This window comes from Fringilla coelebs (genome assembly GCF_963513975.1).
Source record: "Fringilla coelebs genome assembly, chromosome: 3".
NCBI classification, from domain to species: domain Eukaryota; kingdom Metazoa; phylum Chordata; class Aves; order Passeriformes; family Fringillidae; genus Fringilla; species Fringilla coelebs.
In genome coordinates, this window is record NC_140030.1 from 105471884 (window position 1) to 105493622 (window position 21739).

The 21739-nt window shown below is 51.9% G+C and overlaps 1 protein-coding gene across 3 annotated transcripts in view; it reads left to right on the forward strand.

Moving 5' to 3' along the window:
• The window catches only part of LOC311151437 (phosphofurin acidic cluster sorting protein 1-like), a gene marked incomplete at its 5' end in the record, with an annotated part of 54981 nt that extends 33394 nt beyond the window's left edge, over positions 1-21587 (forward strand). Inside the window, 23 exons of one of the 3 annotated variants that reach the window (XM_084201894.1) lie at positions 1495-1582; positions 6583-6672; positions 6987-7112; positions 7309-7471; positions 7619-7710; positions 9629-9709; positions 10483-10542; positions 11174-11325; positions 15299-15392; positions 15703-15774; positions 16064-16194; positions 16310-16442; positions 16549-16653; positions 17918-18024; positions 18311-18465; positions 18559-18669; positions 18758-18860; positions 19621-19663; positions 19755-19797; positions 19890-20031; positions 20125-20348; positions 20542-20655; positions 20756-21587. In XM_084201894.1, the coding sequence (XP_084058020.1) occupies positions 1495-1582; positions 6583-6672; positions 6987-7112; positions 7309-7471; positions 7619-7710; positions 9629-9709; positions 10483-10542; positions 11174-11325; positions 15299-15392; positions 15703-15774; positions 16064-16194; positions 16310-16442; positions 16549-16653; positions 17918-18024; positions 18311-18465; positions 18559-18669; positions 18758-18860; positions 19621-19663; positions 19755-19797; positions 19890-20031; positions 20125-20348; positions 20542-20655; positions 20756-20871 (2545 nt within the window). In that variant the 3' untranslated portion in view covers positions 20872-21587. Of the gene's footprint in view, positions 1-1494; positions 1583-3926; positions 4030-6582; positions 6673-6986; positions 7113-7308; positions 7472-7618; positions 7711-9628; positions 9710-10482; positions 10543-11173; positions 11326-15298; positions 15393-15702; positions 15775-16063; positions 16195-16309; positions 16443-16548; positions 16654-17917; positions 18025-18310; positions 18670-18757; positions 18861-19620; positions 19664-19754; positions 19798-19889; positions 20032-20124; positions 20349-20541; positions 20656-20755 lie in introns of those variants that run through there. The other 2 variants (XM_084201895.1, XM_084201893.1) reach the window with 2 other exon arrangements.
• Positions 21588-21739: the final 152 nt, after the last annotated feature.

Genomic DNA, 21739 nt, shown 5'->3' on the forward strand with positions numbered 1-21739 from the left:
AGTTGCTGTACCCCTTTTTCTAGCAAGAACTCAGTCCTGCCCCCTGCCTGAGAGGTGCTTCTGTCTTTGGCCTTGCTCCCCACGGCTCACCCCTAATCATGCCTAAGTATTTCTGGGGGGGGGTTGAAAACCTCCCTCAGGTAATAAGGTTTCTCCCTTCCTACAAGGAGAGGCTCAGAGGGGAAGGGTGCACAGAGATGGGACCACTTGTAGTGCTGGAGTGCACAGAGTATGAAAGCTTAGGGTCTGTGCTCTGGGTTTTGGCTGAAATAATCAGCCATCTGGCAAAGGAGTGTGCAGAACTTCCCTGCACACCCAGCTTCCTGACTTCTGGCCTCTACCAGGAGGGACCAGAACATGAAGGGCAGAGCAGCAGGGTTGCAGTCACAGTCCAGGAAACCTTCTGCACAAGCTAAAATTATTTTAAAAGGGAGGACAGGGACGTGATAGGAGGTGAGTGCTTGCTAAGCTCTAAACCTGTCCGGCAGTTTGGCTCTGTCCTTCCCTTTTTACTGTCATTCCATCTCTGTGATTGTTCTACACCGCTGCTGTACATCACCATAGCAAGAGCAGTTTTTTTCCTTTAAAAATAAATAAAGCAGATATTCAGAGAGCGCAGTGTGTCAGACAGAAAGGTATTTGGTAGCAGCCAAATCTGTTCTCCAGGGAGGGTGGCCTGACTCTCAGGTCCAGCATGCTGATATCCACAGAAGTCCTGGGAACCAGAGTCTGCAGCAGTGCAGCCGTGGAGCACAGAGGGTAACTTGCAAAATATCAACATGCTCTTACTGCTGGTAAAGCCTGGTAATGTTTGACTTTGCTCCCTGACACAGAGTTCCTTGCAAGTAGTGTCTATGGGAGTCCTGCTGCAGGCTCCTAGGCAGGAGATCGGAGTGGCTGGCTGTTCCTTTGAGCAGCAAAAGTAGCTCTTCTCACTTAGCCTCAGGATCCTTCCTAGCTTTTTCCTGGAAGTGCCACTTACCATGCTGAGTCCCCCGGATTTGAGCTTGTCAGGGTGGCTGAAGCTGTATGAAACCTCCTGTGGGGCTGCTTCCCAAGTCGGCTCTGTGTGGAACCGTGCAAGAGAAGAGCTGAGTTGTGATGTCTGCATGGGAACATTTGCCTTAACTAAGTCCAGGGTAAGAGTGGATTTAAGTGCTTTGGTTTATAAATAAACAGTGCTGTGGCTGAGGTAGATTTAAGTAGAGCTGGCAACAGCCCTGCTTGGGAAGGGATCTCTTTACCACATGGCCTGCTGTTGGACTTCCTGTTGCATGCTAATCCCTTAAGCCTGCTTTAGCTCTGTTAATTTTCCTTCTTTCCTTTTTTCCCCGATGGGCTGTCTCCGTGGCGCGTGAATGCCGGCGTTCCTAGGCCAGGCTTGTGCCTGCGACTGGGCCAAGCATCCAGGCTGCCTTCTGAGCACTGGGTACCATGTGGCAGGGCCCCAGGGATGGTGGTGCCTGAATGTGTCCCATTCTCTCTGTCTTACAGGCTCTGCAGTCTGCGCCTGAAGAAACTCACTGTGCTGAAAGAGCTGGACAAAGAGCTGAGCTCTGTGCTTATCGCTGTGAAGATTCAGGTAGGCTCTCTCCTTGCTGCTGCCTGATGGCAGCAAGCCAAGCCTGTCCTTGTGCCCTCTGTGAAGTGCTGGTCTGCATGTCCCTTGCCTAGTGCCACCAACTCCTCTGTCTCAGTTAGCATGCTCAGGGAGATTTTGGCTCTCAGGCAGGTGGGAATGGTGGGAATGATGCCCCAGGGACAGCAGCAAGATACCTGGTGCTGCCTTGTATCGGGAATGAATTTGGTTAGACACTGGGGCAGAATCTGTTATGCCTCCCTGCCTGCCTCTGCCAAGGCCCTCCTCTCAAGTTGCTGTTTGGAGTTTGTCATCCCACTGTTCCCTACCCTTTAAGAGAGGGTCAGTGCTGGATGGTTTCCAGCAGTGCCTTCTATCCAGATCATTCCCTGGGAAGTGAAAGGTGGGAAGGGAAGGGTGTGCAAGAGATCAGCATCTCTGTGCATGATGTTCTGCTGATATTTGTACCCTGTCTGATCTCTAATATCCCTTCCCTTTCCCTGTGCATCCCTGCTAGGCCTGGTGCCTCTACTGTGAACCAGGCAGAAGGGAGGGGAAAGGATCTTTGTCACCAAGGGGACAGGAATTTGCCACCATCCTGATATGTGCGATCCCTCCACCCTCTCTGCCGCTTGTGGTGGAGAGATGTGTTCCTGGGGGTTCAGGCACATCCTTTCCATCTGCCAAAGGACAGCATGGAAACAAAATGCATCTTGAGTATGCTGTCCTGGCCACAGCTTCCCTGACCCAGCTAGGGTGCTGGTGTCCTTCCTTCGTTCTTGTCAGCTGGCACGAAAGCAGCTGATCCCATTGAAAGCACCGTGGGTCGGCAGCTCAGCAGCTTTGTGCTCCCACAGAGCTCTTTGTGCTGTACACATTAGGCTCTAAATCCTGGATTAATGCTGGAAGCTGCAGTATTAGTGGAGCTCTGGGAGCTGGAGTTTGCCTTCATGGCAGACCTGATTCACTCGCACAGAAGAAACTGAAAGCAAAATGTGTGAAGCCTGGGGCAGGGAGTGAGGACAGTAGGAGAGGCTGTGGTCCACACATTATTGCTCAGTGGTCCAATTTTCTGGCCTTTCCATCACTGTATGTATGGTGTCATTCAGGAGAACTGAAAGCCCTGGAACCCCTGAGACCTGTGCCCCTTTGGTGCAGGCTTTAGCAAGGGACCAGCCTGAGCAGCAGAGAGCTGTCTGGGCTGGGCCTTGGAAATGTGGAAGCAATCCAGGCTGGGCCACAGCTGACAGCAGTACAGGACTAGGGGGGCTGGCAGCCAGCTGGGAGCTGTGGGTCTTACTTGACTGGGAGGGCTGGAGTGGCTCCTGACTTCTCTCCTGCACAGTCAGCCCAAGCTGAATGTGCTTCTCTGCACTGGGGAACCTTGGGTTCTTGTGCAGCCCACTTGTGCTGGGGCTGACGTGTGCTGAGTGTGCCTGTCCTCAGCTACAGCCCTCACAGCCTGCAAATGTGGGGCTGTGGAAGAGACTGCACAGTGGGACTCCAGCTCTCTCAAACAGACCATCCCCATCCCTGCCACAGGCCAATCTTACGCCTTGATGGGAAAAAAAAATTAATAGGCCTCAGCAGTTTGAAGCCACAGAGCCTTCTTGCTGCAGGGCTTCTTTTCCTCTTACGGGATGGAGGCTGCATCCTGGGATTGAATTTAAACATGGTCACCTCCTCTCTGCATGGCCACGTAGCTGTGGCTGCATGCTGGTGTAGGCTTCCTGCAAAGCTGAAGAGAACAAGGAGAATGCTTTTACCCACATTACCCCATGGCTCAGCATTCCTTGTGGGAGTGGGCTGAGTTTGTGTGCCTCCCTAGGTTGCTTTCCACCTGCCTGACCAGCTGCCTTGGCAGGGTTTGGGACTGCTGGAAGGCAGATGGAGGCTGTAGGCAGCTTCAGCACAGCTTGCCTACAGAGTGGCCTCAGATGGATGCATTCCTCCTGCTCCTCTCCTAGGTAACAGATGAGTGAGTCACTCTAGTAAGAAACTGTTTGAAGGCTTTCCAGTGAGCATTCCATCTTTTGGATGGAAACAGCTGATGCACATAATTTATAAAGGACCTACAAATTCTCAAGGGGGAAGCTGGGGACTAGAGGAAAGGAGAGCTGTATTTCTCACTTCAGTAGTAGTTCTGTTAGGGTCAGGAAGTTGGTGCTTTGAAGGGCAGATTGCATGGAAATAAAACTCTGACCCTGCCTGAATGGAGCTGCCACCCAGGCAATAGCTCCAGTGCTGGAGAGAGTCTGCTTAAAAAATGTGCATGACCCAAAGGACAGTGTAAAGCCTGTCCAGAACTCCTGATCTTCTTCTCACAGTGCTCTTCTCGTCTTAAAAGACAGCTTCCAAGTGTGCCATGTGCTGCTACCTGCTCCTTCATCTGGAAATACTACTGTCAAGGGGAACTTTCTATGTCTACAGAACTTACCCATTTCCCAGAGGTGATTTGAATATATAATGTTCCATGGATTTGAGTGAGATAAAGCCTGAACTACTATGAAAAAAGGGATTTGCTCTCATTCACTTGAGTGGTTTTTAAACCTTTGTCCCTTGTTATTTGTTTTAACAGACTGGAGCCATCATAGAGCATTTCCTTCTGTATGTTGTTCAGCGTGGCACTAGGAGATTTGGATGTGCTGGCTCAGCTCCATACAGCTGCAGATACCTGCCTTGGTATTGCAACTGATTATGGCATGAAGGGAAACAGAGTGTTCCCTCTCAGCAGTGAGACTGAGGTTCACAAACACCCTGTCTTGAGCCATGAATAGAGGAAACAGTTAAAGAAAGAAGAAAACAAGCCCCAGCACTCGCAGAACTTTCGGTTCCTGTGACAGGTGCTATAGATGCAGATCTGCCTGCAGGATATAGCTGGTGACTCAGGTTCAAGCCTTGGTGCTGCTGTAGAGAAATGATATTGGCAGTTACTATGTAGGAGACAAGAGTGTGTGCTATGAAATAGGCCAGGCTAAAAAGGTTGTTTGCCTCTGCCAGGCCTGCCTGCTGTCCCAACCCTGCTCCATGAAGGAACTTGGGCTTTTTTGGTCTTTCTTACTCTGCAGAGTTTTCTGTTTAGGCCTTAGTCATGCTTTGTTTCTTATCTCTTTGTAACCACTTGTAGTATTTTTCACTCCTGCCTGAACAATCCTAGCTGAACCCTAAATTTGTTTATTATATTAATGGGCTTCTCTCCCAAAATGCATGTTAAGCTTGAATTCTGATGTTTTGCTGTCTGCCCAGTCCAGTACTTGTATTGGACACATCTCATTTTCCAGATGTGGTATGCCACTCTAGCCTCAACCTTCTTATAAACTGGATCAATCAGGACAGATTTACACCTGAAATTTGGGATTGTACCTTGCAAACCAGACCTGGGCATCATGTACCTGTGTATTGTAGTGAAAGCTCCCTGTGTGTTTTCAGTTCTTAGGCAGTAAAAACCTGTGAGCGCCACTTGTCCCTATTGCTTTTACCTGCTTTGACACTCTGTCATGCATGATTTTTGCTGTAACAGTCTGATACTAAGTTTTTCTGTAGTATACATAGGGATGCTGAGGTGTTCTACAGAGATATTGCCTGACCTTACTCGAGTTACAGAACAGCTGAGCTACATGAAGTGCTCAGTGCCATGTCCAGTTGAGGTCTCAAAGGATGGAGAATCCTCAGTATTTCTATGTCCTTGTCCTTACACTGTGCTAATGAAGCAGCCTTTGTCCCAGTCCTTGCAATTCCACATGGGTGTGCACTGGCATTTCACTGAGAGATTGGATTCACCTAGGATTGAGGCTGGGTATGTAATTCCTTAGTGGTAAATGACAGCAAGGCACAGGACAGCAATGTTTATGAAACCATCATTTCCTGAACACACCACTCAGGATATCCTCACCTTTTCTTTGCCATAAGTCCTTCCCCAGAAATAGCATCGTCAAGAAGAGTAATTGCACTTCTACTTGTGTTTTGATGAAAGAATAAATCTTTAGTGGATAATTTCTCTGCAACAAAGAGCAAATGGTGAATGTGCTAAAGTAAATGGTCACTGTCATTGTGACTGCCTATCATCTGTTATCAGAGAAGAGTTCAGGAAGGGTCAGTGTGTTCTTGGCCAGGAAGGCTCACAGATGGTGAAGGGGATGAGCTCCACCTCCTCTCTTCCGTTTTAGGAAGACCTTTTGCAGGAAAGCCTTGCTCCTGGCACAGTCTCTGGGAACAGCATTGCAGACAGCTTTTAGGAGGATCTGTGGGTTGTGCCACCCTGCAGCCAAGAGGACCTGGTGCATGCAGACAGTATTTTTCTGTCCCCAAGTCATTCAGTGTGTCTGTCAGAAACCAAGACGTAGAGATAGGGCAGAGGTAAAGGAAAGAGTTGGAGAGGGAGCATGATTAGAGTGCCTCTGTTCCTGCACTTCTGGTAAAAATAATTTCTATATGTAGAGAGATAAAGACTGTTGCCTGAGGAAAAGACTAGGATACAGTTTTCTGAGACACAGCTGAGCAAGCAGGGGGACCCCTGTTCTCCTGGACATCCTGACTTGGTCCCAGCAGAGCCATCCTGCCAGCTTTGCTTAGACAGGGATCTGCACTGGGCCTATATGCTTGGGGGAAGAGATGTCTCCAGGACCTGTCCCTTTTCTGGCCAGGCAGTGTGTTGGAACCCTTTCCTTTGTCCTGCCTGGCTCCCTCTGGCTCCAGGAGTGTCCCTCCAGAGCATGGGAGTGGCACTCCAGGTGCAGAGAGCCAGATTAAGCAGAGCAGGCTTGTGAAGAGCAGGTGCTCCCTGGCAGGTGGGCAAGGAGAAGGGGTCTCTGGCAGCTCAGGGGATTCTGTAGGCTTTTGCAAAGTGTGGATAGGCATGTGAAAGGTGGCTCTCTAGGGTGGAACAGAACAGAGTCCAGGCATTCTCTCTTCCCTTGTGGACTGTGATCACCATTGTCTTGTGTGTGTGATGCAGTGGAGTCTGTGGTCGAGCTCAGTGTGTGTGTCTGTCAATCTTGTTCTAGGGTTCAAAGCGGGTCCTGAGGTCAAATGAATACATCCTCCCACCTGGGGGCCTGATGGAGACCGAGCTGGAGCTGACCTTCTCACTGCAGGTACCTGGTGTTACCTGGTCCCCTGGGCTCCCTTACCTGGCATTTTTCAGCAAGCACAACCTTAGGGCTAAGTGTGAAAGGCACAGCCTCTGTGCAGTAGCCCACTGTGGTTGGCCAGCTGCTCTATTGCTCTGTTTTGCTGTGCATTGGGGTTTGGAGAATGATGGGTAGGTGCAGGTGGCCTTTGAGGGGCACCTCAAAGCTCAGCAGGTCACATCCTGCTGTACATCAGCATTGAAGAAGAGTTTTCTACCTGTGTGTTGTGCTGAGCCTTGCTCTCATGGTGCCATCTTCTGTGTGCTTCCCTTGCCCAGTACCCACACTTCCTCAAGAGAGATGGCAACAAGCTACAGATCATGCTGCAGCGGAGGAAGAGATACAAGAACCGCACCATCCTGGGCTACAAGACCCTGGCAGTGGGAATCATTAACATGGCTGAGGTACAGCGTGCTGGGAGCAGAGGGGAGTCCCACACACGTCCTTCCTGTGCCAGCACTGGGCAGGGAACTGGGCTGGCAGGCAGGGTCTCATTGCTGTCAGTGTTCTGGCTTGTTGGCTGGCTATAATATAGAGAGGGTGGGCTGCCAGCTGCTATTGTGTCACCCTGTCAGTGAGCTTGTCTGTCTGTCTGTCTAGGTCATGCAGCACCCGACGGATGGTGGGCAACTCCTGGGCCTCCACAGCAACATGAAGGATGTGAACATTCGAGTGGCTGAAATCAGCATCTACTCTCTGTCCAGTCAGCCCATCGACCATGAGGATGGGAACGTCCCCTCAGGTCCTAAAATCAAAGCTTCAGGTGTGTTTAATGCTCAGACCTGCAGGCAGACATTTGGGAGACGGGTAACAGAGTTTGTCCCCCAGCACTGCCAGCAGTGCCAGTGCTTTCACTGGAGCCATGAGAGGCATCATGCTTAGCTGGGGCATTTGCACTGTCCGCTTTCAGATCGCTCCCCAGACATTGATAACTACTCTGAAGAAGAGGATGACAGCTTCTCCTCAGAGCAGGAAGCCAGTGATGATGCTGTGCAGGGTCAGGTAAGGGAGGCCTGGCAAGATGCCTTATGTCCTGGTTCTGTTTCTGGGGCAAGAGTCAGGCATTGAGGTTCTTGATCATCCCCTTGTAAACATTTGGCATTGTTTCAGAGGGCTGAGAGCTGTAATACTTCACAGCAAAAGGAACTTTGACAGCAGTGGGCTGCTGTCAAGTCCATGGTGAGGCAAGGGACTTTGGAGAGCCATAAATCTCATCTGTCTGTCTCTGGAGCTGTCTGGTCTGCAGCAGAATACCCCTGCTGAGCTCTCTCTATCTCGCACCATGATTTTCTCCCTTCTCCTTGTGATAACAGGTCAGAGACTCCTCACTGTCTGAGAGAGAACAGGGATTTTAGGAAGAGCCATCCCAGCCCTATGATGAGATGTGTCACTGCTGTTTGCTGTGTTCTTGTTGTGGTGCTCTTGTACTCAAGGCCATGGAAAGCCTTGTGGTAGTGTGCTGATAAAGCACAGGGACAAACCCCTGTTCAGGGTTGTTGTGGTCTGAGGGTCACTGAGGTTATTGGGGCAGATTAGAGTGAAGCAACACTGGATGACCAGTGTTTATAAATATATATCTATATGGCAGGTTTGTTTCAGAACAACTTGGTTGCAATGGAAAGGCCATTTTAGTTATTATTACCCATAGTAATACAACAGTATAAACGTATAAAGACACTACTTCAGAAAAAATAACAGAAAAAGAAAGAAAGAGAGGTAAAGAAACAATAAGAGTAGATAGTGGAGAGAAAAGACATCACCAGTTGTGGATTCAGATTTGATTATTGCTTGGTTGAAGTGATGGTCATAGTATTGATGGGAGATGCCTGAAACAGAGTTCAGTGTTTAATATGCATTCATGTTTAGGTGGGAATGCCCAGGTACCTCCACTGGAGTGGGGACTTTTACACTGTCTAATGTAACACTGTGGATTAAGTGCAGTCCTCAGGTGAAAGGCCTCAGGAATGAGTCTGGGGTGCTTGGGGTGGGGGGGGGGGGGGGGGGGTGGTTTTTGATAGTTTGGCACCTTCTAAGACGTGAGAGCTCTCTCTCACTTCAGTGTAGTTGAGCCAGTTATGCCCCATCAGAAGGGATGAATACCTTCAGGCCTAAGGGAGGGGGAGATGGGGGAGGAAGTTTTACACCTGAGCCAGTTGTGTAAGGCAGGATATTGGTCTGATGAAAAGCATTATCCCATCCAGCAGGATCTGCTTCTTGTGGCCCCTTCCTTTATCTGGCTCAAAACTCAGCTTGTTGCGAAACTGAAGTTGGTTTGTCAAGGTCAATCTCTGGTGATGGGTACTCACCCCTCTGCACCTAGGCTGTTCTTATGCAGATCAGAGGCTTCTCTACCACACATCCAAAAATTCACCTCCTCCTCCCCTTCGGTTTGCTGGTCCTCAGCAAAGCACACATGCTGCTTTTGCAAATGGCCATTTGTTCAAGTCATTAACCATTATCATTTCAGTCTCTCTCAAGGGTCCTCCAGATTACCTGTCCCATCATGCTGGGTTAATACAGCAGAGCCCATGTCTCTGGGAGTTGTGCATATTGTTAAGGCTAATACCTGAAAAAAATGTTTCTTTGTGATTCATGTGCTCTCTGAGCTAACTCTGGAGAGGGGAGAGCAGGAGAACAACACATGGGTCCTGAGGAGGCTGTGTCTCCTCTTATCTTGGTGATGCATTCTTCTCTAGAGGGGCCTGGGGACAGAAATGCTGGGGAAGAAGGTCTGAAGGGGAACAGTGCTAAGGAGAGAGGAGGAGCTCCATAGAGAGAGGTAGCAGAAAAAGATAAGATTTTGGGAGCAGAGTGGATCAAAGCTTTTCAGAATGGAGGGCAAATAGGGGTCAGGAAAATTTTAGGAGGTGCTGCTCCATGGACATAGTTGTTCTAATGTACTGTGACTTTTTGCCTGCAGGATCTGTTTGATGAAGAGGACGACTTGAGGAAAACCAAGAAGGCCAGGAGGAAAATGAGCCGAACCACATCAATCAGCAGAGTAACATCAGCATTTACAGCATGATCAAAGGGATGGAAGGGATTCACTTTCTCCCCTCTCTGAAGACAGTGAGGGGTGTTGGGAAGGGGAGATGCTGGCACTGGTGCAGAGCAGGGGAGAGAGCCCTTGGCTCTGAGAAGGAGCAAAACTCTTGCTATTAATGACCTTGTTGCTCAGAGCTGTATCCTAGTTCATGGTCTGTACTGTGTTCAGCCTGGCTTAGTATTAGTGGTGATCTGTGTGCAACAGAGTTTTGACTGGCTGCTGTCAAAGGGTCTCCTTCCTTTCTTGAGGAAGGGGAGGGTAGGCACCAGGAAAGCTGAACTATTAGCAGCTCCTCTGCTTGTGTGCAGAAGGGAGGAGCTGCTCTGCCAGACCCTTGCTCTCCAAACTTCTCATCCCTGCTGACTTCAGCTCTGCAGATCCCTGGCCCCTTCTTCCTGAGTTTGTTCCCCATCTTTTCTACTTGCTTGAAGGCAGTATTGTTCAACCAGGTGGTTTGAGGAGAAGCAGGATTTAAATGAAGTGCTATTCCAGCCTGTAGCAGAGAAAGTATGAGTCCTTGCATCCTCCCTCATGCCCAGACCGTGGCTTCTTGTGGAGTACAGAGGTAGTCCAAGTCCTACAGCAAATTTAAACAGAGAGAGAGCAATCATAGCTGACCTTGGACCTCTGGACAGCATGTTGGAGGCAATAACCATGGCCTGTATGTTAGCTTGGAATGTCATTTGATAGTTTTGCTGATCTTTTTTTCTTCCTTTCTTTTGTTTTAGCAACCAAACTTCAAGCAGAAATTTGTGGCTTTGCTGAGGAGGTTCAGAGTGACAGAAGAGGTAAGAAACAGGAAAGCTGCCCCATCTGGCAATGTCTCCTGCAGATGTGTAGGTGTCAGAGTGCAGGTTCCCACTCTCTGGGAGCACAAGGCTCATGAGCTCAGGGATGTGCCAAATGTGGTGTGAGACATGGCAGAGACTAGGACATGGCTTTTCCAAAGCCTTCTGCCTCAAGAAAGCAGCTCTGGGCCTTGTGCTCATATCAAAAAGCTCCTTCCTTTTGGGGGAAGGTGCCCAGGGGAGAAGAGTGCTTACTCTGCACCAGGAGCTGGCATTGCAGGGGCAGTCCTGTCCAGTTAGAGTGACTGTAGGCTAACATCAGCCTGTGGGTGGCTTCTCTTGGCTGACAGCCCAGGCTAAGTGTGTAACACAGCCAGTGAAGGTCCTCCTGGGTGCCCTAACTGCCAGTAAGTGTGATGGGTGTCTGAGACTCCTTTGGATGTCATGCTCATGGCACCCTCCTTTGGCCCAATGACAGTGTCACTGGATTCTTCCACAGCCTGGATTTGCCTCCCTGAGGTGGGAACAGTGCCATGGTGTGCCTCATGACTGACAGGCAGCTTCTACATGCCTGTTGTGGGATGCAGGGAATTCCATATTTCTTCACTGTTCTCTGGGCTTGATCCCACAGGTCCTGGACTCTGACCCTGTAGACCAGACCCAGGAGGTGGAAGAAGACCTGGGCTTGCTCTATGACAGCCTGGAAGAGTGCAACAACAGCGACAGTGGGCCAGAGATGGAGGACAATGAGAGCGTGCACAGCACACCCAAGCCCACCCTGAGGTAAGGGTTGCAGGGAGTCCCTGGCCAACAGCACAGCCTATGGGACCTGGAGAAATGGTCTCCGACACCTTTCTGTTGCTTGGGCTAATGCAGGCATTGTCTCCATTCCCATTGCCATCTGCTAATGGCACCTCTGGCTCCTCACTTAAAACTGCCCATTAAATCTGACTTCATTTAGTCTCATTTTTCTGCCAGCCCAACATCTGACACTGATCTGTGGTAGAGCCCTATTTGATCTAACCCCCAGCTGTTCCCAGCTCTTGTATCTTTCTGCCAACAACCCTGGTGTTCTCTGGGCTCTCCACACTGAAGCATGCTTGTCTTTTGAGCCCTTTGTGACGGCTTGGATCAGTCCTTGTGAGATGTGCATGCTGTGTTCCCACCCTGTGTGGAGATGTGACTGGCAACCAGCAGTGCTGCTCCTCACCCCATTCCTCAGGCATTGGTGACTTGCTCTGCCAAGAACTGCTGACTTAGCACAGGGGTCTCCAGTGGATTGTGCAGGGAAACCAGGCTTTGCTCCCACGTGATCTGTGCTTACCTGGCCTCTCTGCTCATGGCTCTTTTGCTTTGTGCTGTCTTTTTGTGAAAAAGTTGTCTTTTGTTGTCTGTCTACTTGACTGCATCATAGCGCATTGGGTTTCTTGTAGTCAAGCCAAGCTTACTTGGCATTGTTGTTTCTATAGTTTTATATATAGAATATAGGATCATAGAATGATTAGAAGGGTTAGAAGGGACCTGAAAAATCATCTAGTGCCAACCCTCCTGCCATGTGAAAAAAAAAATAAAGAAAATACACACACACACATATATAGAAAATATAAATAGATTGAAAAATAATTTTGGTTGGTATCCCCACTGAGGATACTTAGCAGAAGTAGCAGGCATGGTTTGCCACAGGCAAACTGAAATCAAATCTGGATTCTGGAACCCATAGGCCACTTGAGAAAAAACAGGAACATGATAGAAGTTGTGTTTTCCACAAATCCACAAGTTGTTGTGAAGGAGACAGCAGGCACATGGGCAGGCTGCTTAAGTGATCTGCTTGGACTCCAAAAGGAGTTTCACATGGTCTCTCATCAAAGGAGACAAAGGTGCTGTGGGAGAAAAAGGAAGGTCTTTCTGTGGTCAGTGGTTTATGTATATAGACTATGTGAAACTGTAAGAAAAGTCTACTGAGAATATTTAAATTAATATTTAAAAGATAGACCTCCACCCTGGTTCTGCAAGTGCCTACTTGCAAGCATCTGATGACTGGAACAGTATTCCAGAGTGAGTGCTGGTTTGTGATGGTGTCCACTATTACAGTCTTCCTGGAGTGTTTGGTGCTATTCTGGGAAGGACAACCTATTGGGTTTTGAGCTGTTCTTCATCCTCTTCAGAAAGTGTCCCTGGCTTGGTTTGGTCTCTGGAGCCTCAGTTTCTGGCAGTGCTGAATGTGTATCCCTTGAATTCACAAGGGAATACTTCACAAAATTCTGGGACTGTATTTTTTCTAAGGAGATGTGGAAACTGCCTGCCAAGGTGTTTCTTGTAGACTTCAGGGTTCCCAAATGCTATGTAGCCTTCTCAGGGCGTAAATTACAGCCCAGCCTGTAAATTTGAGGTGATACTCATGTTGGATTTCTTGTCATAGGCAGCCTTGCTAGACACTGTAAATATCTGTGTGAAGCAAGGGCACTAATGGTGTGCAGTCCTTAGCAGTGGGAAGTGGCTGGTGCCCTGGGTTGGGCCAGTGGTGCTGAGAGCTGATCATTTTGGTCAGCCAGGGGTCACACAGCATCAGTTTGCTCCTGCACTGGGGCAAAACTGGAGCTGGAACTGAGGCTGTTATAGGCAGGACCTCAAGTCAGACCTGTTGGTTGAAGGTCAAAAGTGAATGAGCAAGTATCTCCATAGGTTACTGGCAAAATGGATGGGACATGGGGGGCTAAATTCATTTAGAACAGGAGGAGGCTGTGCAGGGCTGGGCTTCACCTAAACCTCAGTGTGCTGAGATGTGGGCTCAATCATGCCTGTAGGAGGAGAGCCTTTAAACTGCGGAACAGGAAGTTGCAAAAGGGCTCTGTGCTTGATGTGATGTCCTTGAGGGATGAAAGCTTCTGAATTGCAAGTGAGAGAGGGCACAAACAAACACAGCTTTCATGGGGAAGGGGGAGACAGCTGGATTTAAATGGAGTGTTGAAAGCCAGAGGAAGTAAAATATAATCCAGACACATCCAGTGTCTCAGAAGAAGGAGGGAATGAAGATACCTCTTTGTGATGCTAGTGGCACAGAGGGTATGTCACATTCTGGTGGGATTACTTGGGACAATATAGAGGAGCATGGAAGAGATGCTGATTGGGGGTTGATCTTGGAACACCTACATCTGACTCTTAAGTTACTAATGTAGTCTGTACAGGTTGAATTTCTGGCTGGGAAAGGCAAGTGTGGAGTAATGACTGTACAGAGTGCTGACAATGCCTGAGACTTTGTAGCAGAGAATGGAGAGGAAGAGAGAGAGGAAAGATGTTGGTAAAAGGAGATGTAATTTATATCAGTGTGTGGCCTAGAGAAAATGTCCCACCAGGGCACTATTGTGACTCTAAACCTGAAGCAACTGGTCACAGAGCCAGTGAGGTGAAAATCAAGCCTTCACTTTTCCCAACCAGTGTGTAAACATTGCTGCCGAAGAGCTGCTCTGTGTAGGAGCCATCATTTATTTACAGAAGGGGAATGTCCTTTCAGGAGCACTAAAACCTGACACACACTGTTGTGCCTGGCAGTACAGTGTGCTGTATACAAATCTGGAAGCATGCTAGAAGGAAAATAAAAGGAGCAGGCAGGATGTTCAGAGGTGATATCCTGCAGGAAACTGCAGGTAAATCCTGATGAGAAAAGTAGAAAACAATGAAAAGACACTCTGATAGAGTACTAACAGAAGAACTTCTCTATATCTTATGCCTCAGTGGCCATCCCTGGAAACCTGCAACCTCACAGCCCTATCTGCACACTAGGCACATCAGGAGAAACATTTCCTGAGAGTTAATGAGCACATACACAAAGCTTAGAGGGAATCTAGCTCTGATCTCTTGCAGCGAAGTCACACATTGCAGGTGGATTCTGGTTGCTGTAAAGGTCCTGGTAAAACTGGCAAGTGAGATCCAGTGATAGACTCAGTTTGTTTCCTAAAGAGTGGTTTTTGAGCAGCCCACAGGCTGTGAAAGGGGTCCTTGGCAAAGAAATAATGTGTGGAAAAAGGGTAAGCAAAGGTGGAAGCTCACACTGCAGTGGCAGAGACTGTCCTGGCTTCCCCAGGAGAGTTTCTGTGTGAACTATGGTGACTTGAAAACAGAACTAGGAGCTGCACTATGCAACTCTACCAAAACGTCAGCTCAGAGACCGAAAACTTGGCAAATTTAAGTACTGTGCTACCCGGGGTGTGGTTCTGTGTGCAATACTGAGATCTTCAGAGCCTTGGGAAAGGGAAAGAGAATGCTGCAGTTGGAAGTGTGCAGCAGCAATAGGCAGAGGCAAAGAGCAATCCCTGGAAAAGGGGAAGCAGAAGGGAAGGCAGCAGAAGTCTGTGGAAGCTATGATGGTGCAGTGGAAGCAGAGAGGTTTACTGTCACACTGAAACTGTTGTGTTCCCACAGAGACTGTATACTAGTGAGATGGGGCAGAGTGGCAGCTCCTCACCTGCACTTCAGGGGTAGGGGATCACCTGAGGCAGAAGGCTCCAGTAGCCCCTGCCTCCAGCTCCCCAAGGTCGCAGGGGGCACTGCTGAAGGTCTGCTCCTCAGCTGTGCATCACCCAGACACTTGGCTGTCGGGCCCCGTGTCCCACTGAGGACCTCTCCACAGAGCTCTGTGCTTGGGACAGGCCGGTGGGGGTGTGCTGGGATCATGGTGACTTTGTTCCTCTCTTATTCCTGCCTTTTTCTCTCCCGTCTGTCTGTCTGTCCGTCCGTTCGTCTGTCTGTTTCTCTGCAGGCGTTTCTTTGAGGGAGTCTCTCATTCTGGTTCCCAGACTGAGATCGGCAGTCTGCACAGCCAGAAAGGGCAGGATCAAGAGTCGGGCAGCCCTGTGAGTTACACCTCCACCACCACCTCCTGCCCCTTTCCCTCCCCAGCCAGCCCAGCCACCCCCACAACGCCCGCGCTCTGAGACCACAGCTCCTGGCAGCGCCTGCCTGGGGCTGCTCCTTTCCTTCTTTCCTCCTCTTTTTCCCAGCACAGGCAGGCAGGTAGCGATGGGGGACATCCTCTGGGGCCGGTCCCAGAGATGCCCGACTCCCCTGTGGGAGCTTGTGTTCTGTGAGGCCTGGCATGGGTCACTGGCAGCTGCCCTGCACAGAGTGATCCATCCTGCTCTGACCCCACTCCCTGTCCCCCAGGGCGAGGCAGACAAGCGGAAGCCAGGAGCACAGCGATCGCAGGAAGAGCAAGGAACGGAGGTCCCTGCAGTGGTGAGTCCAGGCTGTGGGATGTGGAGCTCTTTCAAACCCTAGCTTGCTTTCTGGAGTACCAGGGGTGCTCAACAGGCTGGGAGCAGGGCTAGGAAGACAAGTAGATTGTGCTGGAGAGCAGCAAGAGTAGAAGGAGTGTTAGGGTCTGCAGGACGTGGAGCCCAGCCCTAGCAAGACCCTGCAGCCTTGGCTCTCTGGGCGGGCTTGATGATGGGCACCCATGGGTGCAGGGTTACTCCTTGTTGGAGCTAGAAGAGCAGTGTGTGAAGTGACTTTGTGTGGCCCTCAGGAGCTGACAACAGAGGAGTCGTGTTCCCGGCTGACCCCCACAGAGGCTGCCATGAGGGAGGGCAGCATGGACAGACTGACCCAGCTGGGCTCTGGGAGCAAAACTGAGCTCCCCAGTGCTGTGTCCCCCAGGTAAGGCAGCTGTGTGCCCCCTCCCAGGGCTGAGCGAGCTCACACTGAGCTGAGTAAGGGTTGGTGGAGATGAGATTGCCTCAACAGTTTTACCTCTCCTGCTTCTCCTTCACAGCAAGGCAGAGAGCAAGCAGCTGTGGCGTCCCCGCAGCACCTCTGTGAAGGACCGGCAGAGCTCGAAGGTGCCAGGTGGCCGTGCCAGCAGCCTGGACAGTGAGAGCTCTCCAGACTCATGGCATAACACCCAGGTGAGCTCACTTGGAGGTTTCTCATCCAAGAACTGCCAGGTCTTCAGCCCTGGGTGTTGTCCAGGGTGACTGACTGGAGTTATCCTTTGTGGTGATGCTGTCTCAGGTGCCTCGAAAGTCTGTTTACGATCAGCTGAACCAGATCCTGGTCTCAGACGAGCAGCTCCCCGAGAGCATTGTGCTGGTGAATGTTGCTGAGTGGCAGGGGCAGGTGAGTAGGTGTGATGGGAGCTGGATACATGCAGGCAGCTGTAAGCAGCGTGGATTTTCCCAACCGTAGCAGGGCGTCCTAGGGAAACTGGCACAAGCTGTGCCCTCCTCTCCCCCAGTGTGGCACTTCCTTCAATGGGACAATGTATTTACAGGGTGCTGAGTCACATACATAAGAGTCAGGTGTGTCTTCTACATCACACAGCATCACTGCATCCTCAAAACATGGTGTCCTGATCAGTCCCAGAAAGGCTGGTTAGTGGACTGTGCCTTAGGCCCTCACTGTTTGGTCCTGGCTCCCAGGAATCCCATGAGTCAGAGCTTTGTTGGATTCCCTAGCAAAGAGCTCTCTTCCTTTGTGGACACCAGGCCCTGGGAAGCAGCAGAGGTATTTCCCACTGAAAGATTGAAAGGTGTCACCTGCCGCTCCCAGGGAGCATTAACTCCATCATCAGAGCAGGGTGGGGTGTGAGGACAGGCCCAGTCCCTGACAAACACTTGCCTCCCCCATACCTGGAGCTCTAAAGCCAAAGGTGAGCAAGGAAATGTACATGTGTGCAAACATGCAGTTAGATAAAACACCTGTGAGACCCCTTCAGGATCCTGTAGCTACATCTGGCGTCCAGAAAGGGTGCTGGAAAATTCTGAGACAGAGAAAGAGGCTTAGTGAAAGGTGGTGAAGTCTTGACTCCGGCCATGCATTCTTGGCTTGTTCCACTTGTCCTGGATAGGGAAAAAAGGGTCAGTGCCCACTCTCAAAACCAGCCCCCTTGTCCATCTTGATTGCTTATTTTACCACTGTTGAACTGCATGCAGACACCTGAAGAGACTGAAGGATTTTGGAGTGCCACAGTGGGAGAGAGCAAGAAGTGGGAATGAGCAGAGGCAGAGTGAGCCTAGAGCAGGGCCCTGCTGTGGCATGGCAGAACTTAAATCAGAGGGTCCCTGGACCAAACTGCTTATTTCAAGGAACACAGCCTGGTTCCTGGGACAGTTTTGCCCTTGCCATGGCACTGCCACAACTGACTGCTGTGCTCAAAGGTGAGGGCAAGGGGCTGGCTGGTCCCTGGAGCAGAGCTGGGAGGAGCAGGGATGCTCAGGATGCAGCTGTGAGTCACCTGGTGGTTTCAGCCTCCCTGCATGGCAGGGGTGGGGACAGGCATCCCAGCTGTAACCCAGGGGGTACGGGGACCAGGACAGGCATGGTGCTGGCCAGCACAGCCATGCTTCCAGGGTGCCTTAACCTGAGCTCTCTGCATTGGCAGTACGTGAGTGAGCAGCTCCAGGCGCACAAGCAGTTGGTTGTATCCACCTGCTCCGTGGCAGACATCCAGGCAGCCTTCAACACCACTGTCTCCCGCATCCAGCGATAGTGAGTACAGCTTGGGCTCAGCCTGGTGGTGCTGGATGGGTTCAGAGAAGGGCTGGGTGTGGCCCTGGCTCCCCAGGGCTCATTAGGACCCTTTGGGGTTGTGGACTTGTGTACACCCTGGGGAGAGTGGGGGGTCCCAGTACTGCTTTTGCCCGTGGCAGTGCACAGCAAGCTGGATATTCTCAGCAGTGGGTTTTTGTCAGCTGGCGGGGCAGATGTGTCCCCTGGCCCACCTGCTGAGCCATTGCACATCCCTCAGGGTCTCCTTTTCCTCTCCCTTTGGCAGCTGTAACTGTAACTCCCATATGCCTCCCCCGGTGAAGGTGGTGGTGGCAGGGGACCAGAGCTACCTGAGTGTTGTCCTCCGTTTCTTTGTGGAGCAACTGGCCAGCAAGACACCCGACTGGCTCAACTACCTTCGCTTCCTGCTTGTACCACTGGGTGAGAGCCATGAGGAGCCCACCCCCAGGACTGTCCTCTCCCACCTCCCCAGAACTCCCCTGCCTGAAGCCAACATGCCTTTCTCCCCTGCAGGCTCTCACCCTCTGGCCAAGTACCTGGCCTCAGTGGATAACAAATACAGCACTCTCTTCCTGGACACAGCATGGCGGGAGCTGTTCAGCAGGGCTGAGCCTCCCACCGCAGGTGAGGAGCTGGGGCAGGCTTGCCTCAGCAGTGCCCTGAGGGAGAGCCCAGCTGCCATCGAGGTCCTCATGGCTCTTTGTGCCCGCAGACACTGTGGACATAGCAGGCCGTGTTGCCCAGTTCATCGCTGGAGCCAGCCTCTCTCACCAGCTGCCCATCTCCGAGGCCATGCTGACCTACAAGCAGAAGAGGTGAGTGTGGCCCCAGGGTGCCTGTCCTCCCTCATGCGGCCCGGTCTGGGACGTGCCCAGGACAGGAATGAGAGACACGGGACAAGTGAGTGAGGCCCTGGGTTCTAGTGATGAGCAGCATGGTGCTGAGGGGAGCTGGGCTCCCACAGTGAGAGGCCCGCAGCACCATTCCCTGCCACCTCCCGGTGTGCTTGGCCCCTCCCAGTAGCTGTGACTGTGACAGCCCCAATCATGGGGACCAGCTGCCAGGGCTGGGATGGGCTGGGTGGGGCTGCAAGCTGGTACTGTGCTGTCCGGGGGTTGATGCTCGTGTTCCAGCTGCACTCTCACCTCTCCCTTCTCTTGGTTTCTGGCACCCAAGGAAGAGAAGTCTCTATTTTGATTTTTATATCAGGTATTGGCTTGTGCTTGCTGTGCCGCTGCCTGGCCCCTCCCTGCCTTTCCCCATGTGCGTCCATCCATCCCTCTTGCTGTGCAGAGGAGCCGTGACCCCACAGAGGGGCAGGGCTGCCCTCCCGCATGCAAGCCCTTTCCCAGCACTGGAGGGGACAACTCCTTGCCTCCTTGTGTAGTGTGCCCTGTGCTGCCATGTTGGGGACAGGGGGTCTCATGGGAGGGAGGGCAGAGGAGATGGTCCTAGTGGGTGTGAGCCAGCACTGACCCCTGCGAGTGCAGGGCTGCCTGGGCACGAGGTCAGTAGTCACAGAGCAATCGGTGCTCAGCACACCCGGACCCTGACCAGGCTCTCTTCCTTCTGCAGCCCTGACGAGGACTCCTGCCAGAAGTTTGTCCCCTTTGTGGGGGTAAGTGAGTTGAGGAGCCAGCAGGGGCTGAGGGGAGAGGTGCAGTGCACAGTCCTGCTGATGCTGGATATCCTCTGGTTTCCCCTTGCAGGTGGTGAAGGTGGGCCTGGTGGAGCAGTCTTTCAGTGCCTCCGGTGAGTCCCTGGGAATGCCCAGCTCTCTTCCACAGGTGGGAGGCTCTTGTTGGTGTCCCCTAAACCCTCAAACCCACACTTTTCCTCCCCAGTGGACTCGGATGATGCCACAGTCTGCACCCCCTCCCTGCTGAGCCCAGCACCAGCCTCCAGTATAGCTCTTCCCTACGGCAAGGAGACCATATGCACCCCGCCGCCCTCTCCGTCCGTCTGCAGCAGCCTCTCGGGTGCTGGGTAAGGAAATGTGGCCCCCTCAGCCTGAGGCAGTGGGGGGAGAGGAGCCAGGGGCACCCCCTGTGTGCTGCATGTGCTGCCCATGTTGCCCAGGTCTCCGAGCCCTGGTGTGGAGGTGATGGGCCTGCAGGTGGACTACTGGACAACACAAGCGCTGGACAAGAAGAAGGAGGGTGACAAGCGGGAGACGGGTATCAAGAATACCCTCAAGAGCAACTTCCGCTCACTCCAGGTCAGCCGCATCCCCAGCACAGGGGAGCTGGTGCCCCCCAGCACCATGGCCATGACCGTGGTCACCAAGGAGAAAAACAAGAAAGGTAACCAAGCCTGCTCTGGGGTGCTCTCTGCCTGTGGGGCCACAGTCCTTTGTGGAAAGGGTGGGGGAGCCTGCAGGAAGGCCAGGCTGAGATGTGGCCCAGCAGGGGTCAGTCAATGCACTGGGGCAGGGGCTCCCAATTGGCGCCAGGTGGGGGCATCCTAACATTGGTCCTGTCTGGCCTTGGTCCCCAGTGATGTTCCTGAGCAAGAAACCAAAAGAAAAAGACTTGGAACCCAAAAGCCAAGTCATTGAAGGGATCACACGCCTCATCTGCACAGCCAAGCACCAGAACACCATGTTGCGAGGTGAGGGCAGGTACCAGCCCCTTGGGGCTGTAGTGGGGCAGACCAGGTAGCACAGGCTGGCTGTGGTAGGGCTGTGCCTCACTGCACCCTCTCCTCTCAGTCTCCATAGATGGGGTGGAGTGGAACGATGTGAAGTTTTTCCAGCTGGCAGCACAGTGGCCAACACACGTCAAGTACCTCCCTGTGGGCATCTTCGGCTACTCGAAGAGTGTGTGAGACATTGGGCATCCCTGGAATGGAGCTGCAGTGGGTTGCAGGAGACAGGGAGATGGATGTGCTCTTGTCCCCATCTTCTGCAGACCAGTCCCTGCCTGCTCAGTGGGGGGGGATGTTACACCTGAACCCTGTGGGCCAAGACCCGTGAAGGTGAGGCCAGTGAGACCGGGTCCATGCACCCTCCAACACCAGCCAGGACACCATGCCATCTGCCTCCCATGTCCCCCTACAGCAGCCTGGGACAAGGGTTGGCACCAGCCAGCAGGGCCCCAGGATGGGCTCTGGGCCCCACTCTTCACAGATGCACCTGCCAGGCCAGCCCTGTAGCCAGCCAGGGTCCCAGCTGGGCTGGACCCCGGCAGGTTCCCCAGTGCTGCAGCCAGCCAGACTGCTCTGTGCAGGGGCAGGTGCTGAGCAGGACCCACCACCCCTGTACCACCCTTGCCAGCCCCACTGCCAGCCTTGCACTGCTGTGCTGGCCCTGCCCTCTGCAGCACAGCCTCAGCAGCTTTTCCAGTCCCCCTGCAGCCCTGCTGCTGAGGCTGTCCTCTTCATCTCCCCATCCCTCCCCAACCAGCCCTACCCCAGGGTGCTGCCAGCTGGAGGTGTGGGGTAAGGGCACCTGAGTTTTTTTTTTACAAGATTCTATTTTTTTTAAATTTATTGTATGGTTACTTTTCGGGATTAATTTTAATAAATTAATGCTGTTACCATTATGGCAAGGTATGTGTGTGTGTGTGCCCTCATGTCGGAGGGCATGATTCAGCACAGCTGGGAGAGAACAAATTCAGGCAGGGTGCAGCTACTACCACCACTCCAGCAAGCACAACTGCCAGGGATGCTTGAGCACACAGGGGTATGGCCTGGC